The sequence below is a fragment of the Podarcis melisellensis genome (genome assembly GCF_964234715.1).
Source record: "Podarcis melisellensis genome assembly, chromosome: 9".
Lineage (NCBI taxonomy): Eukaryota > Metazoa > Chordata > Lepidosauria > Squamata > Lacertidae > Podarcis > Podarcis melisellensis.
The window spans coordinates 4,793,419-4,808,574 of NC_138541.1; the positions used below are offsets into that span (position 1 = coordinate 4,793,419).

Genomic DNA, 15,156 nt, shown 5'->3' on the forward strand with positions numbered 1-15,156 from the left:
AAGCTGGAGCTCACATTTTGATCAGCAGTGGGATGGTGTCAAAGGACTCTACAAAAGTAAATTATCACCACTCTGACAGTGGAACAGACTCCCTCGGGAAGTGGTGGACTCTCCTTCATTGGAAGTTTCTAAGCAGAGGTTGGATGGCCACCAGTCATGGATGCTTTAGCTGAGATTCCTGCATTGCTTCCTACGTTCCTGAGTCAGACAACTGATCCATCTAGCTCAGTGTTTTCAAACGCTGACAGACAGCAGCTCCCCAGAGTTTCAAACAGGGGACATTCCTAGCTGTAGCTGGAGATGCCAGGGATTCAACCTCCAGATGAACCTGCAGACAGAACCTTCTGCAGATGAAGCAGATGCTCTACCACTGACCTACCATATTTTCACTCTATAAGACGCACCTTTTTCCTCCTAAAAAATAAGGGGAAATGTCTGTGTATCTTATGGAGCGAATGCAGGCTGCGCAGCTATCCCAGAAGCCAGAACAGCAAGGGGGAGAGCTGCGCAGAGCCTCTTGTTGTGATGCCTTCATAGCGATGCACGATGAGGGATGGAAGGGAGCCCTTACGGAGCCCCTTCCGTCCCTCATCCTGCCTCTCTGGGAAGCCAGCAGACCAAGAGCCGCTGCACAGCTCTCCCTCTTGCTCTGCTGGGTTAAGCAGAGCAGCGCAGCACCTCTTCAGAAAAGCGGGAGGAGGAAAGGAAGGGGCTCCATAAGGGCTCCCTTCCTTTCTTCCTCCCGTTTCGCTGAAGAGTGTCACTTCGTCTCGCCTGCCTCCTCCGATTCCCCCAAGCTGGGACAACACTGCTAGGTGGCTAGCAGATCTAGCTTCCCCAAAGGGGCGGACGGACTGGCGGCTCCTTAGCCTGATCCTCCCTCCTTCTTCCTCTTCAACAACATTTGATTCAGAAATTTATTTCTTCTTGTTTTCCTCCTGTAAAAACTAGGTGCCTCTTATGGTCGGGTGCATCTTATAGAGCAAAAAATACGGTATGCCCGTTTCCCTTGAAATGATAGTCCAGTGTGTTGATATAAATCAACTCTAATATTGTGGAAGTAGGAGCCAACACTAATGCATCATTTTGTATTTGCATGCCACCAATAGCAAAGGTCTCCACACATGTTCGTCACCAAGAGATATTTTACCAGGCCTTTCGCAGACGCTGCCATTGACTTGGTTGATGCATGTTGCTGCTTTCAGCCCTTGGTTGTTTGGCACCGCCAAGTAGCTGCAGAACCCAATGTCGCTCGGCTCCCCAGGCAGCCACTGGAGTGAGGTGTTCGTGAAGGGAGACATGTCTTCCCAGCACCAGTACGATATGTTGATCTTCCGCAGCCCAACCCAGGGCGTCAGGGCTTTCGGCTAAGAGGAAGGAGGGCGGTATGAGAGTTAAGGAGGAGCACACAGCCACCGTGTGACACACGGGCATTTTCAATGAGCAAAAATATGCTTTCTATTAAGGGATAGGTCTTGCTTAACACATAATGGTCTCTGGGCTGTCAAGATTCGAACAGGGTGCAAGTGAGAGGTAGCAAGCTGCTGAGTTTGCAAGCGAGAAGGTCATTAGTGTCTCTTCACAACCCCCTCATGCTATCGCCAACTTCCTTCTCTAGCTCTCTGCCCTTCAATAGACATGCATGCTAATTGCGGCAAGTCTCATAGCTATAAGCATACTAGACAGTCAAACCCAGCTGCTGAAATGGAGCCCTAAAACCAGACAACAGCTTGTCAGAGACATAATGGCAAGCCTAGGTGGAAGGGAGGAGGTGGCACCGTGAGTGCCCCAAGGGGGATAGAGAGCACAGTGTCACAACTGCCCCACACTAATAAGATTATGGGTAGTTGGGTCTTACAAGATAGCTAGCTGTGGGTTCTCTGCATATGGAACCAAGCCAGGTAAGCCCCAACTTTCAACTGCTAAAGTAGTCAAAAACCAAAAGCAGTTGCTTTGGGGGGATTAACATCAAAAACATAACATTGTACTGAGATGCCAACATTAGCCTTGGTTACAACCTCACAGAGGAATATGAATTTCAACAGCTCCCTTTGAAACGGAGCAACTCAACCTGAGCATTAATGCGCACCCAGACGCAACTTCAAAGGGCATTAAGGATCACTCACCGATGACTGTGTTTTCTGGAGTTCTTTAAGAAGGAAATCCACCTTCTTCTGGGTGGTGAGCGACGCCAGAGCGGCATTGTGGCTCCGGCAGTTCAACTTTGCATTGTCGTAGCTATCTTTCGTTTGCGTGAGTCTCAGGCAAGAGTTGCCCACCAGGTGCCAGGTGGCCCCACAGATGTTCTCTGTAAAAAAAAGAGGGGCAGAAGTTTCACTCTTGCCTCGCTTGTGGCGATCACCCGCAGGGACTCAGGTGCCTACAAGGATCTCCAATTCACAAAAATATATATTTAACTCATCAATATACTATCATTTATTTAACTCACTAATAATAATAATAATAATAAATAATAATAATAAAATTTTATTTATATCCTGCCCTCCCCAGCCGAAGCCAGGCTCAGACTGGCTAACAACAGTAAAAGTAACACAATTTACATAAAATCACAATCAATTAATTGAAATACATTCTAAAATCAATTCAGAATCAAATTAATGGCATTAGTTAAAAATAATGTCAGTGCAATAAAGCAATGTAAAAATATAGACAGGCAGGCAAATAGATATTCTTCTCCATTTGGGAGCAAAAGGAAAGGGTAGAAGCATATGTGAATGCTACACCCAAGGAGAAAACATACCAGGCAAAGCAATGCATTCTTGATTCCGACCTTCCCACTGACAGTTCTGATCCAGGCTGCAGCTCTTACAGCTCGTCTTCTTGTTACAGTAAAAGGCAGGGTTATCCTTGGGGCAATTTTCAAACGCAGCAATGGGAGTCTAACAGAGACAGCAAAAGGGTACACTTTTTCCTTCACAACATACACAAGATGAATCAATAATTCTGCTAAACAGACAACAGGGTAGATCTAGCCATGAACACACTCCTTGTGTGCCACCAAAGCCAGCAGAGTTATCTAAACTTCAGAAATCCCATTCATCCACCCAGCTTTGAAACCATTCCAGGATTGGGTTTCATTAGAAGTTCCAGATGAGTTCCATCAGTTTTGCCACTGGTCGTCCCACTGAATAAGAGTTTTTGGGAATGCATTCAAAGTGTGCCTCCCAGGTGGCGACGGCCAAAGTTTCTGAAAACATTCAGAAAGCAACAGGGATTTTTAAAGGTGGCTAACTGCATTCCCAAAACACTCTGGGGCCCATATACTTTTTTCAGTGACTAAAAAGCAAGTTCTTCAGCTGTTGGGACCAAAAAAAGGAAAGAGGGAAAAGGGGGTCCTGAGGGTCAGGGTGTATGAAGAAAGCTTTCCAAATGCAGCTAAATCAAACAACCTGGCAAAATAGCAGCTTAGCTCAGCTTTTGCTAACCTACTGCCTCCAGGTGTTTTGACCCTGGGTCCAGCCAGCACAGCTGTCCAAAGGAGCCATTTCCACCCACTCCAGGACCTTCCAGGCCAAAAGATATGATGCTACCCAACAACATGAGCTAACAGTGTGGCGCAACAGCAAAAAAAACCTTAATGCTATTCTAGGTTGCATCAACAGAAGTATAGTGTCCAGATCAAGGGAAGTCATAGTCCCACTCTATTCTGCCTTGGTCAGACCACCCCTGGAGTACTGTGGCCACAATTTTGACATGCTGGAACATGTGCAAAGGATGGCAACAAAGATGATCCAAGGTCTTGAAACCAAGCCTTATGAGGTTGAAGGAGTTGGGAATGTTAATCCTGGGTAAGAGGAGACTGAGTGGAGATACGATAGCCATCTTCAAATATCTAAAGGGATGCCGCATGGAAGATGGAACAAGCTTGTTTTTTCCTGCTCTGGAGGGTAGGACTCGAACCCATTGCTTCAGGTTACAAAAAAGGAGATTCCAATTAAAGATAAGGAAGAGGTTTCTGACAGTAAGAGCTGTTTGACAGTGGGACGGACTGCCTCGGGAGGTGGTGGACTCTCCTTCCTTGGAGGTTTTTAAGCAGAGATTAGATGGCCATCTGTCATGGATGCTTTAGCCGAGATTCCTGCATTGCAGCGGGTTGGACTAGATGACTCTCTGTATCCCAGTGTTACAGTTCTATGATTCTATGATTCAGAGGTCTCGTCCGCACCACACCCTATTGCATGTAGTCCTCACTGTCCCTATGCCATAGGAGCCAGAGGCATCTCAACTGGAAAATGACCCCTTAAAAAATACAAACAGGAAGATGGGATGACAGAAGGTCTGGACCCTCCAGCCTTCATAAGGCTTCAGAATGCCGCTGAGACAACAGCCCTTTTCCTGCAAGCTCCAGACTGCACTTGTCACACTGATCTGTCCATGGTCCTGGCAATCTGCGGTGAGCCTTCCTTCTGCAAGGCGTGCATTAATCTGGGCCCACAACACAGCACTGACATTCATTTATCCCAACCCTGACCTATGCATGTGAACCTGAACACTCTATAGAACGCCAAAGAACTGAACATCAAAAACGAAAATCCCCTAACTCAGCGGTTCTCAACCTGTGGGTCCCCAGATGTTGTTGGACTACAACTCCCATCATCCCTGAGCTCTGGCCTTGCTAGCTAGGGGTGATGGGAGTTGTAGTCCAACAACATCTGGAGACCCACAAGTTGAGAAAGGCTGCCCTAACTAAAAGGATACAAGGGCATAGGGAGGGTGAGGACGAATAAGGGACTATACTATTTTATTGTAATAACGTGAAAATCCTAATATGCTATAGATAAGAAAGAAAGACAAGCAGAGCTACTGATCTAACACAGCCTGCATTGGAAGCATCAAATCAAAACAGGACAAGACAAAGGTAGGTTTTCATTGACGGAGTGGGGGGAGATTGTTGTTTGCACCCTGCAACGCTTCTCAGTGTGTGTGACTTGTGTGATTAGGTATAAAAAATAGAAGCGTTTTGGCAGAGCATACACAACCCTTTTGCTTCTCCCCACTCTCTCTTCTAGGATGTTCATTAGTGAGCCACCGAGCACAATTGAAGCAGCCCAGCCAGAGCTACAAACTCCAACTGCTTGGCAAAGTCAGCTGCAGTTGCTGACATGCACTTTCTTGGCAGCAGACATAAGGGGGCGGGGGAGAAGCAGAAACCGTTACCTGGTCTTCTGAGCAGTTGCTGTTCCTCGACACACACTGGTCGGTGCACCAATGGCACCGGTTTGTGTTGGACGTGCAGCTGTAGCAGTCTGTTATCTGATCGCATTTGTCATGGTCCACAGCTAGTAAGGAAAAGGAAAGACCTGCATGACCAAACAGGGGCATTTCCTAGCCGTCTCAAAAGGTCTACTTGCCCACCGCAATTCGGACACAAGCAACAGGTGTTATTATTTAATTAAATTTGCATGCCGCCCTTCCTCCACAAATCTCAGGGCAGTTCACAGCATAAAAATACTAGGTAAAAACACAAAATGCATGACAAAAACAAAAACAAAACAATAACCCACCCCTGTCAGCAGGCTATTCCATGTCAGACTGTAGCGGGGGACTTTCATATGAATGAATGCTCCTTTATATACATAAAAGGATACTCCACATTGTAAGTCACCATGCACATTAATCTTTTTTATTATTTCAAAATATAGAGGAGCAGCTCTAAAATTCAATGAAGGGGAGCAAGAGGGGTGAGCCATGGGAAAATATGCATTTACTTCAATTGCACCTATGCAGCTTAGTTGAAGCAGGCAGGCAGTACAGTGGTACCTCGGGTTACAGACGCTTCAGGTTACAGACTCCACTAACCCAGAAATAGTACCTTGGGTTAAGAACTTTGCTTCAGGATGAGAACAAAAATCGCGCAGCAGCGGCGCAGCGGCAGGCCCCATTAGCTAAAGTGGTGCTTCAGGTTAAGAACAGTTTTAGGTTAAGAACGGACCTCCGGAGCGTATTAAGTTCTTAACCCGAGGTACCACTGTAACTGCATCTCTGAACACTGTCACTGCTGGCTGGGCCTGACAGGGGTAGCTGTTCAGTGATATCTGAAGGGCACCCCCTACATTTTTCAACCCCCAAACCATTCCTCAACGCTACCAAACAGCCAGTGGAAACATCCCTAACTGAAGGCAGTGTCCAGTATGCCAGAGTAATAAAATCCGGTGGATCTGTCTGCAACACCTACCTGTCCAGCAAGGGCATTCCTCAGCAGCTTTTTGTTCTTGCTGCTCTGTGGCCAGTTCCCACGGGAGGCACTGGAGGGTGGAGCTGTTCCAAACGCATCGCAGCCCGGGGCCTGCCCCCGAGCAAGAGGTTGCATTGCTGTAGGCTTCGCAGCTTTCCGGGGTGTATTTCACAATGTCGCTCAACAGCAGGCTGTTAAAACCTCCAAATATGTACATATTGCTAACAAAGGAAGGAAAGGGGAAGGGAGAGATCAATGGCTTGTTCTTTACTTCAAAAGGGAGACCGTGTGAGACACTTCTAACCGGCTGATCCTTGCACAGAAGCCGTGTTTGAAGATTCCTCTCAAACACTAGGCTCGTTTCCAATTACAGCACTCCCATTCCATGAGAAGTTGCCTGGTTGTTCAGGAACCCTTTGCAGGGCTGTTCACTGTTGACGGCAGGCGCCGGACCACTTGCAGCCCACTGGCCTTGTCAAGCAGTTGGGCTGCACTTAGCTTGGTGGGTTGCAAGTCGGCTTCCATAAAAGTAACATTTCTACAGAGTTCACCACTATCAGAGGGTAGCCAAGCAGCTCTTTATGGCACAAGAATCTAATATATGTGCTAAAAGCCACCCAGAGTAGCTGGGGAAACCCAGCCAGATGGATGGGGCATAAATAATAAAGTTGTTGTTGTTGTTGTTGTTGTTGTTGTTGTTGTTGTTGTTGTTGTTGTTGTTAATAGCTTGCATTGCAACACTAAAAGAGTAAAGAGAGAGGCAGAAGGAGTAATAGGAACTACTTAGTTCTATGTGCTGTGTGTTCGTGCAAGTGATGGTGCAAGTCAGGTGTTGGGAACCTCAAGCCCTCCAGACGTTGCACTGGCAATGCTCGCTGGGGTTCATGAGAGCTGATGAGGGCAACATCTGGAAGTTGAAAGGTTCCCTGGTATAAGTATATGGTCTGGTATGCAGTTCTGCAATGGGCATGCAAGGAATCTTAGGTGTTTTAAAAACCTACATCCAGTCTTCTTGGCTACTGAGAAGTTTGGGAAAGTTGCAGTTGGGGCTGGTGGACATCTTGGAAGAAGAAGGGCGAAGTCATGATGCTCATGGCTTCAGTACTCTGAATCATGGGTAGGCAAACTAAGGCCCAGGGGCCAGATCCGGCCCAATCCCCTTCTAAATCCAGCCTGCAGACGGTCCAGGAATCAGCATGTTTTTACATGAGTAGAATGTGTGCTTTTATTTAAAATGCATCTCTGGGTTATTTGTGGGGCCTGCCTAGTGTTTTTACATGAGTAGAATCCGTGCTTTTATTTAAAATGCATCTCTAGGTTATTTGTGGGGCATAGGAATTATTTCTTTCTTTCATTCAAAATATAGTCCAGCCCCCCACAAGGTCTGAGGGACAGGTCTGCTGAAAAACTTTCCTGACTCCTGCTCTAAATAATCTTTAAGTATCTCTTGGTTCATCACTTCCCCATCTCCACAATTGTTTTCTGACCCTAATCTATGCAGGCCACCCACAAGCCAGTTTCCATGTTCTTCCAGTCCTCCAGGCTGGGTCAAAAACTCTAAAGCCGGACTGAGCAATGTGTGGCCTTTCAGATGCTGATGGACTACAATTCCCATCATCCTTGCCAATGGCCCTGCTAGCTGGGGCTGATGGAAGTTGGGAGACCAACGCCACCTGGAGGGCCACAGCTCCCTGCCCTAAATCTCTAGCCTATGTGGATGCAAAACTTGCATAATATACTCTGACAGCAGAAATATCGTGACGTGCAAAGTGCACAGAGCTCTTAATAACGCTGCTGAGCATCACCTGCACACAAAGGAGGCCAGAGTTTCACAAAAACAGACTTTTCAAGTGAACCTAAGAAGTGTGAAAATTGTTTCTCTGTGTGTTTTAAGACAAAAGAGAAAACTGTGGCGGTACAGATTAAGTGACGGATGGCTGAAGTCAAGTGCGGTGCAGTAGATACAAAACAGAGTTCACAAAAGGGCCAGCAGTAACACAGAGGAGCAGGGAAACGGGTTTTCGCCCAGGAGAAGATTTAAGGCGGAGGCTCTCAGAAAGGCGATAAAACCATGTTGTTATGATAGGAGGTACATTAGCCAGCGAATGGGGTGGAAAAGCTGAGTTGGAAACTGTTGTTCAAAGCAAGGATGGAGGCAAAACTCAATGAGCTAAACAGTCATGTTTCAAAACTAGTAAAAGTACTTCTCCACAATTAACCCATGGAGCTCATTACCACGGGAAGGTAATAGCACGGCAGCTAGCATAAAAGAACAAAAGGGGTGGGGGGAGTTTCAAGCCCACCACAAAAGGTAATGTGTACCCTATACACATTAACACAACTGAGTGTAAGCTTGGGGAAGCATCCATGTTGTCATTTGCATACAGTGTGTTAATCTGCTGGGAATCTGGGAGCAAAAGCCAGCAGCTAAAATATTGGCCCTATCACTTAAATCTGACAATCCACAAGCGCCATGGATGCTGTTGCAATAGGAAAAGTGACTTGCTTTAATTAGACTTCAGACAAATGGAGGTCCCCTCTTTGTGGTAACAGGTATGGGCACCTGAATTGACACGGGCAACAGAGCAAGACAGCATCGCCCCATGTACATAGGCGCCAACTCCATGGGGCCTCAGGGGGCCCGAGCCCCCTCAAAAATTCGTTTGGGGGGCTCCACCCCCCCAATAATTTAAGAAAATTATGAGTTATATTATGCTTTGTAAAATCACAAAACTATGTTGGTTTTTTTTATTTTCCTTGTTTGACGATAGTTACCTTTTAAAATACATTCAGTAATGAGTTAAAACAAAGCCACTCCCGATCTAGAGAGGGGGTGGAGTTGCGGGCTCTCGACCCATCAACAATCTCGCGGGGCTGGAGTCAGCCCCTCGAGAAGCGGGGATTCCCCCTAGCTCATTAATATTCACCGCCCACGGCGGCAGCCAATCGGCTGCCGCAAAGGGCGGGCCCTCACAGGTTCACTTAAGGTCGGGGCAGCCCGGGGCTCGCCCCTTTCGTTCCCCCAGCAGCAGTGGTTTGGAGGTCTTGGGCCCCCCCAATATTTTTTATAAGTCGGTATGGCCCCCCGCCCCCCTAATATTTTTTATAAGTCGGCGCCCCTGCCCATGTATCCAAGGTATCCAAATTTGTTTTGTGGAATGGGAAAAGGGGGGGTCATTTGTCCAAAAGACTAATTTTTTCTTATACGCGACGTCTGCAGCAAGAATCCTGGTGGCCAAGTACTGGAAAGGGAATTGGTTACCCACTAGGGGAGAGTGGTGATGTAAGCTTTCAGAACATTTAGAATTAGCCAAATTGGCAGATATAATAAGAGAAAAACCAAAAAGCGAAGTGAAAAAGGAATGGGAGTGTCTAAATGAGTACCTTAAAAGCCAAAGTTCAAGGAGAGAAATCTGGCTGAGTCTGGAATAACCTTGTGAAGTGAAAGGAGAAGAAAGAGGGGTTTATATCTAGATGCTAGAATAGAGATGATAAGGAAAACAGGAAGACACAAGGAGAGATAAAGGAGGTGCTGTGGGATTGGTGGAAGTCGATGTTTGTTTTTCTTTTTAGTGTTTATATTATTAACTTGTGAGATATGGATTTGTTTTGTTTTTGTTTTTTTGAATGTTGGTTTTTGTGTGTTGTTATTTTTTGATTTTTTTGTGTTGTGTGGAAAATACTAATAAAAATTATTAAAAAATAAAAAGGTGAAGGAGGGAGCACGCAAGTACAAAGGCTCCATCCTTGCTGTCACATGGCTCCCTCTGCCCTCCTACCTGTTGAGGACAAACACTTGAAGCAATGAGCGTGCTGCGCTCCTCAAGGCTCCCCACAGCAGACATTTATCCTGAACAACAGGGGAAGGGCAAAAGTCAGAGCCCCACAGCCCCTCTGTGCTTGCGCTGCCCCTTCATAGGAGGAATAACAGAATAGGGATAATGGTATGGGCACGAGTGGCAGCTCTGTGCAGCCGTCACAAGCAGCTGGTGTGAGTTCAGAGGTCCTGGTTGTGCAAGCAGGAGCACCTTCAGCCATGACCTCACGTGGTCGGGAACAGGAGTGCAGGACGAGACCCTGGCTCCCCTTCTACCCCACACCCACAAGCCATTCTGCCCTCTTACTTGTTGCTCAGCACAGCAGAGTGTCCAAATCTGTTGACGTCGTGAGGGAGGTCAGGTTGAGGCAGCACGGACCAACAATCGCAAGCTGGAATTAAGCAAGCCTCATTTCAGAGCAGTTCCTTCTGGTGCATTAGCTGGCATTTTAGGCGGAACGGGGGTTTTTTCTTTTGCATTATTCCAAAAGCAATTCAAATGACAACACGGGACGTTCATTAGCTATTCCAAAGAGCAGATAAGTGTTTTGGGAGACACATCCAGCCCAATCCCTGGTGCAATTTCTTAAGGAGACCCCACAAAAGATGAGGGTATACGTAGCTGCCATTATTTTCACCACTCGCCTCATTAACCGGTATGGCAGAACCAGCTTTGCGTTGTCTGCAACCAAGTACCTGCTCTGTACGGCCGGAGGAAGAAAGTCTAACCTGTGCAAAAGGTGTTTTAGGGCTAGACGGTATTATTAAATCCCCGGGGGGGGGGGGTCTGATTATCTTTTGCAACTAGATAAATTACTCCCCCACCACACACACAAATGAATGTCACAAGTAGCTAAGAGGGGTCCCTGTTCTTTCACTGGTTATTGGGTGAGTGGGCTCAAATCCATTTAGAATACTTTGTGCTTGCCATGGCTTTAAGGCAAGGAGGAGAGCAGCGCAAATCGAACCATCTCTTCCTTCCTCTCTCCAAGCTCTCCTAATACCCCCTTTCACATCTGCTTAGATTATTCCCACAAAAATACACACTTACCTTGGATGAAACTACAAAAAGTAAAGTACTTGAACCAAAAAAAAGAAAGAAAAGGGCATCGGCCCATAACGTTTAGCAAACATGTTATCTTTAGGCTATTGCCTCAAAGGGCTTCCTGTCTAGAGTATCATGCCTTTCCCTTCCATTGATTCAAAATCTTTGGGGTCAAAAGCAACATTGCACCAGCCACAAATGTCCAGTCATTTAAATCCCTTGCAGAAATCAAGAAATTGTCTGTAATAATGAGGAATAATGCAAGAAAATGTGGAAGGAGGGGGAGGTTCAAACTGTTCAAAATAGAGTGGTACCTCGGGTTACATACGATTCAGGTTACAGACGCTTCCGGTTACAGACTCCGCTAACTCAGAAATAGTACCTTGGGTTAAGAACTTTGCTTCAGGATGAGAACAGAAATCGTGCGCCGGTGGTGTGGTGGCAGTGGGAGGGCCCCATTAGCTGAAGTGGTACTTCAGGTTAAGAACAATTTCAGGTTAAGAACAGAGCTCCAGAACGAATTAAGTTCTTAATCTGGGGTACCACTGTACTGAATCTTAAAAAAACACAAAAACCCCCAGCAATGTCTGAGGCAGCTGCCATGAGAGGACCAGGATATGTGGTCTAATCTTAAAATGTATCTACCCAGGTCAGCTCTCAGGTAATGAGTCAGGGTGTGACCAGGAGAGATACTCACACACCCACAACTCCTCAAGAAGGCTTTTAAGTCTGGTGATTGCTCCTCTTTACTTACACACACACAAACTGTTTCACACACACTACTTCCAGGAGAGGCGGAAGCACACAAGTTTGCAATAAGGAGAATTTTTAAAAGTTCTAACCACCAGATGGTTCACAGTCTATATTACCATGCGCACTAAAGGCAAATGGTTGGCCAATGGGGGAAGAGGGAGGAAAGCTGGATCTCAAGAGGCAGGCATTGATGCCTTGGCTAAAACAACATACGGCCTTCGTTAATGCTTCAACTCCAACGGCACAACTGGCTTCTGTGGGTGCAACAGAGCTCCTTCTTCCTCTTCCTCTCCTGTCCCATCTAGCAGGTTCAGGAGGCACACAGCAGGGAGAGAGGAAATGGAATTCCTGTTGCACCACTGGAGCTACACATGAGTAAGAGCATTGGATGCAACCCACATTTTCCAACCCAGCCAGTTGCTTCTCGCAATACTAATGAACCACAACCAGGTGTCTCGCCCCAACAGCTGATCTGTTGCCCACTTCCTGGCTGTCCTGCCCTGCTACTTCCAAGCCTCCATCCTCCTCAGCCTACGCCTACTCCTCCCATCGGGGCAGCAACCGGTCCTATTTCTTCCCCTTTACACCCCCACATTACTAGTTATTCAGACTTAAAACTTCCCTGTAGTCAGTACTGCACCAGAATGTATTGCAGTGCGTGAAAATAAGGCACCAGCAAATGGGACAACGCATGCTACATTAGCTGAAATCATTAGAGCTCTGGCAACTTTGAATAGTTCAGGACGAGGCTTTGGCATTCAAGGATGGAACCCTAATACAGTTTGGACTAATGGCCCCTTGCCCTGCGGGATACTTTAATTGCCAGCAGAGGTTTCACTGATTTATTCTCTCTTTCCAAAAAAAAGTTCGGTGTGAGAGCATTTGATTTTTTCGCTGAACTGTTTAATGGGCACATGTGCCGTTCCAGTTTTTCAAGGCAGATCTAAGGGAAAGCGAGCCAGAAAGTTCAATGGTATTTTTGATCCAGGAGGCTGAGAGCTGCGAGGCCAAGGAACATATTTTTGTAGATTAGGAGGAGCACTTGAAGTGCTTCGACTCTGCTGCCTTCTCCCTCTTTCGTTGGGAACCAAGTAGAGAAAAAGCTAATGGTTTTGAGATTACCAAGAATTATTGCCCTGCTGACTTTGAACTAAGCCAACTTTTGAATTCCACCTCAGATCCACAAGAATGTATCAGTTTGTGTGCGCACGCACACATGCACTGTGAAAGAGGTTTGTGTTCTCGTAAAACCGAAGCCCGAACACAGGGAAATGGTTGCCAGCATTTCAGGGCATGCCAAGAGAAGAGGGAGACACAGCAACTGCATTATCGTGAAGGGCTTTTGATAGCTTCAGAGAGCTATGTAAGATGCTGGGGGGGGGGCATAAAGCAAGAAGATGAACGTTAAGCTCTTGCACAGAAAAGAAAAATATATTGCTGTGCTACAACATGTGGGCAAAAACGAATCATTCCAGAAATCCAGGAATTATGGTGAGGCTTCCATAAAAACCTAAATAGGGTATTAAGAGATGATCTAGATTTTATTCTTCGGTGTGTAAACTGATCCCCATCTTGCCTAAAGAAAAACAGCGTGCATGTTATAGTTTTGTTAAATGCTGCCCTCTCCTGGCTTTTTCAAGCTCAGCTGCTTAATCAAATTGGGTCCCTGCCACATGGGAGCATCTCCCAGCAAGGCACATTCCAGCAGCCACAGAGGCGCATGGCCTTTGAAACAAGAGCTTGGCCTGCTTCTCCACATGACAACTTCGACCCCCTTGTGTGCTGGACAATCTAGCATCACATACAACTGTGTCGTCGCTAGCCATGCATCCTTTTCCTGGGATTATGGAACAACATTTGCAATGCACACGTTATCAGCAGAACAGATAAATAATGCACACTCCCCTTGCAACAGACTGAGGGCTGCTCACGTTCCAAAAACCTGGGCACAGTTCATCTTAGCTGTGTTGTTTACAGCATATTCTATTTCTCCCCCCACCCCCAGCTATGAGCTGCTGCAAAAGCAAAGTTTGGAGCAAACAGAAATTGCCCCATAGCGAGAACCTGGTGGCGACTCGGCGTTGCACACACGGCTGATCACAGCAGCGCTGGCTGCCATCTGCATGGGGAACTTGAGATAATGAAAACCAGAACTGTCTGCTACCATTTTCAGGCAACCCCGCCTCCATTTTGCCCCGAGATATTCCAGGGACAGAGCCACGTGCAGAACCTTGGCACAGCTGTGCCACAGGGAACTCTGCTGGAGGCTTCCCTGGGGAACCTGTTTGCAGTATAAATACCTAAGTAAGTATAAATACCTAACTCAAGCTTTGTGAGTTAAAGCTCAGAACCTGAGCACCACTGCCCCCCCCCTACAGTGAGTGAGCCAGAGGGCGGCAGGCAATGACCCTTCCATTAACTGCAATCCAACTGTAACCCAAAAGGATCTAATGGTTTCAATTGTTTTTTTAAAAAAGCATGCTATCTTGAATGTTGACAGATCAGCTTTCATGAATAACAAGGGTTTTTGTCTGCTTACTTGAACTTCTAAATGAGACTTACCTAGATCATAGGCCATGAAATCTGAAGAAAAGCACTTGGCGCCATGGCTCATGGAAGTGTCATTGTGGGTGTTTCCTCCAAACACCAGCATGGTGCCACTAATTATCACAGCGGAATGCAGGTATCGGGAGAACTTGCTGTCTCTAAGAATTGTCCTGTGGACATATAACAAGAAATGGGATTTCAAAGGCTGCCATACCCTAAAAGCTCCAAGTGTCTTCTAAAAGAAGAGCGGAGGCAGCTATGGCTGAAAACAATCCACGGGAATGGAGTACAATTATTTCAGAGGTAGCGCAGAAAAGATCCAGGGTCCAAGGCATCGAGGCCAAACACAGAGGTTGCAAACCCTTTCAGTGCCATAGCACCTATAAGTGTTTTTACCAATGTCTTTGGGCAGACACCCAAGACTCTGAGCTTTCATTTCTGATTTTGGTTGTACCACACACCACATGGCAGTCTTTCTGTGTTACGCCATGCCCCCCCCCCCCCCCGTTCAAAACAGTAGCTATTTTATTGCTGGTGCTGCCCAGCACTCTCTCACAATTCAAAATGTCCCCACTGATCCATAAAGGTTGGCAGCCCCAGCTTGCGAAGAAAATTCAAACAGCAACCCCGAAAGGTACGTGGGGAACAAACCACATTTTCAAATGCTGATAACAAATGCATAAATGCAACACAATGTAGAGAAACCAAAATCAGGAATAAAAATACAAGCAATAAAATAAGTAAAATCGCCATCACATGGAGCCAGCATACAGCCCCCCACTGACCCACTGCTTGCCC

At 46.5% G+C, this 15,156-nt stretch overlaps 1 protein-coding gene across 1 annotated transcript in view; it reads right to left on the minus strand.

Annotated features, from left to right (window-relative positions):
* ATRN (attractin) overlaps positions 1–15,156 on the minus strand; it is a 165,335-nt gene that overhangs the window by 83,767 nt on the left and 66,412 nt on the right. Inside the window, 7 exon segments of the mRNA XM_081924761.1 lie at positions 1,151–1,367; positions 2,127–2,308; positions 2,762–2,900; positions 5,179–5,300; positions 6,197–6,417; positions 10,321–10,405; positions 14,374–14,528. Coding sequence (XP_081780887.1) covers positions 1,151–1,367; positions 2,127–2,308; positions 2,762–2,900; positions 5,179–5,300; positions 6,197–6,417; positions 10,321–10,405; positions 14,374–14,528 — 1,121 coding nt within the window.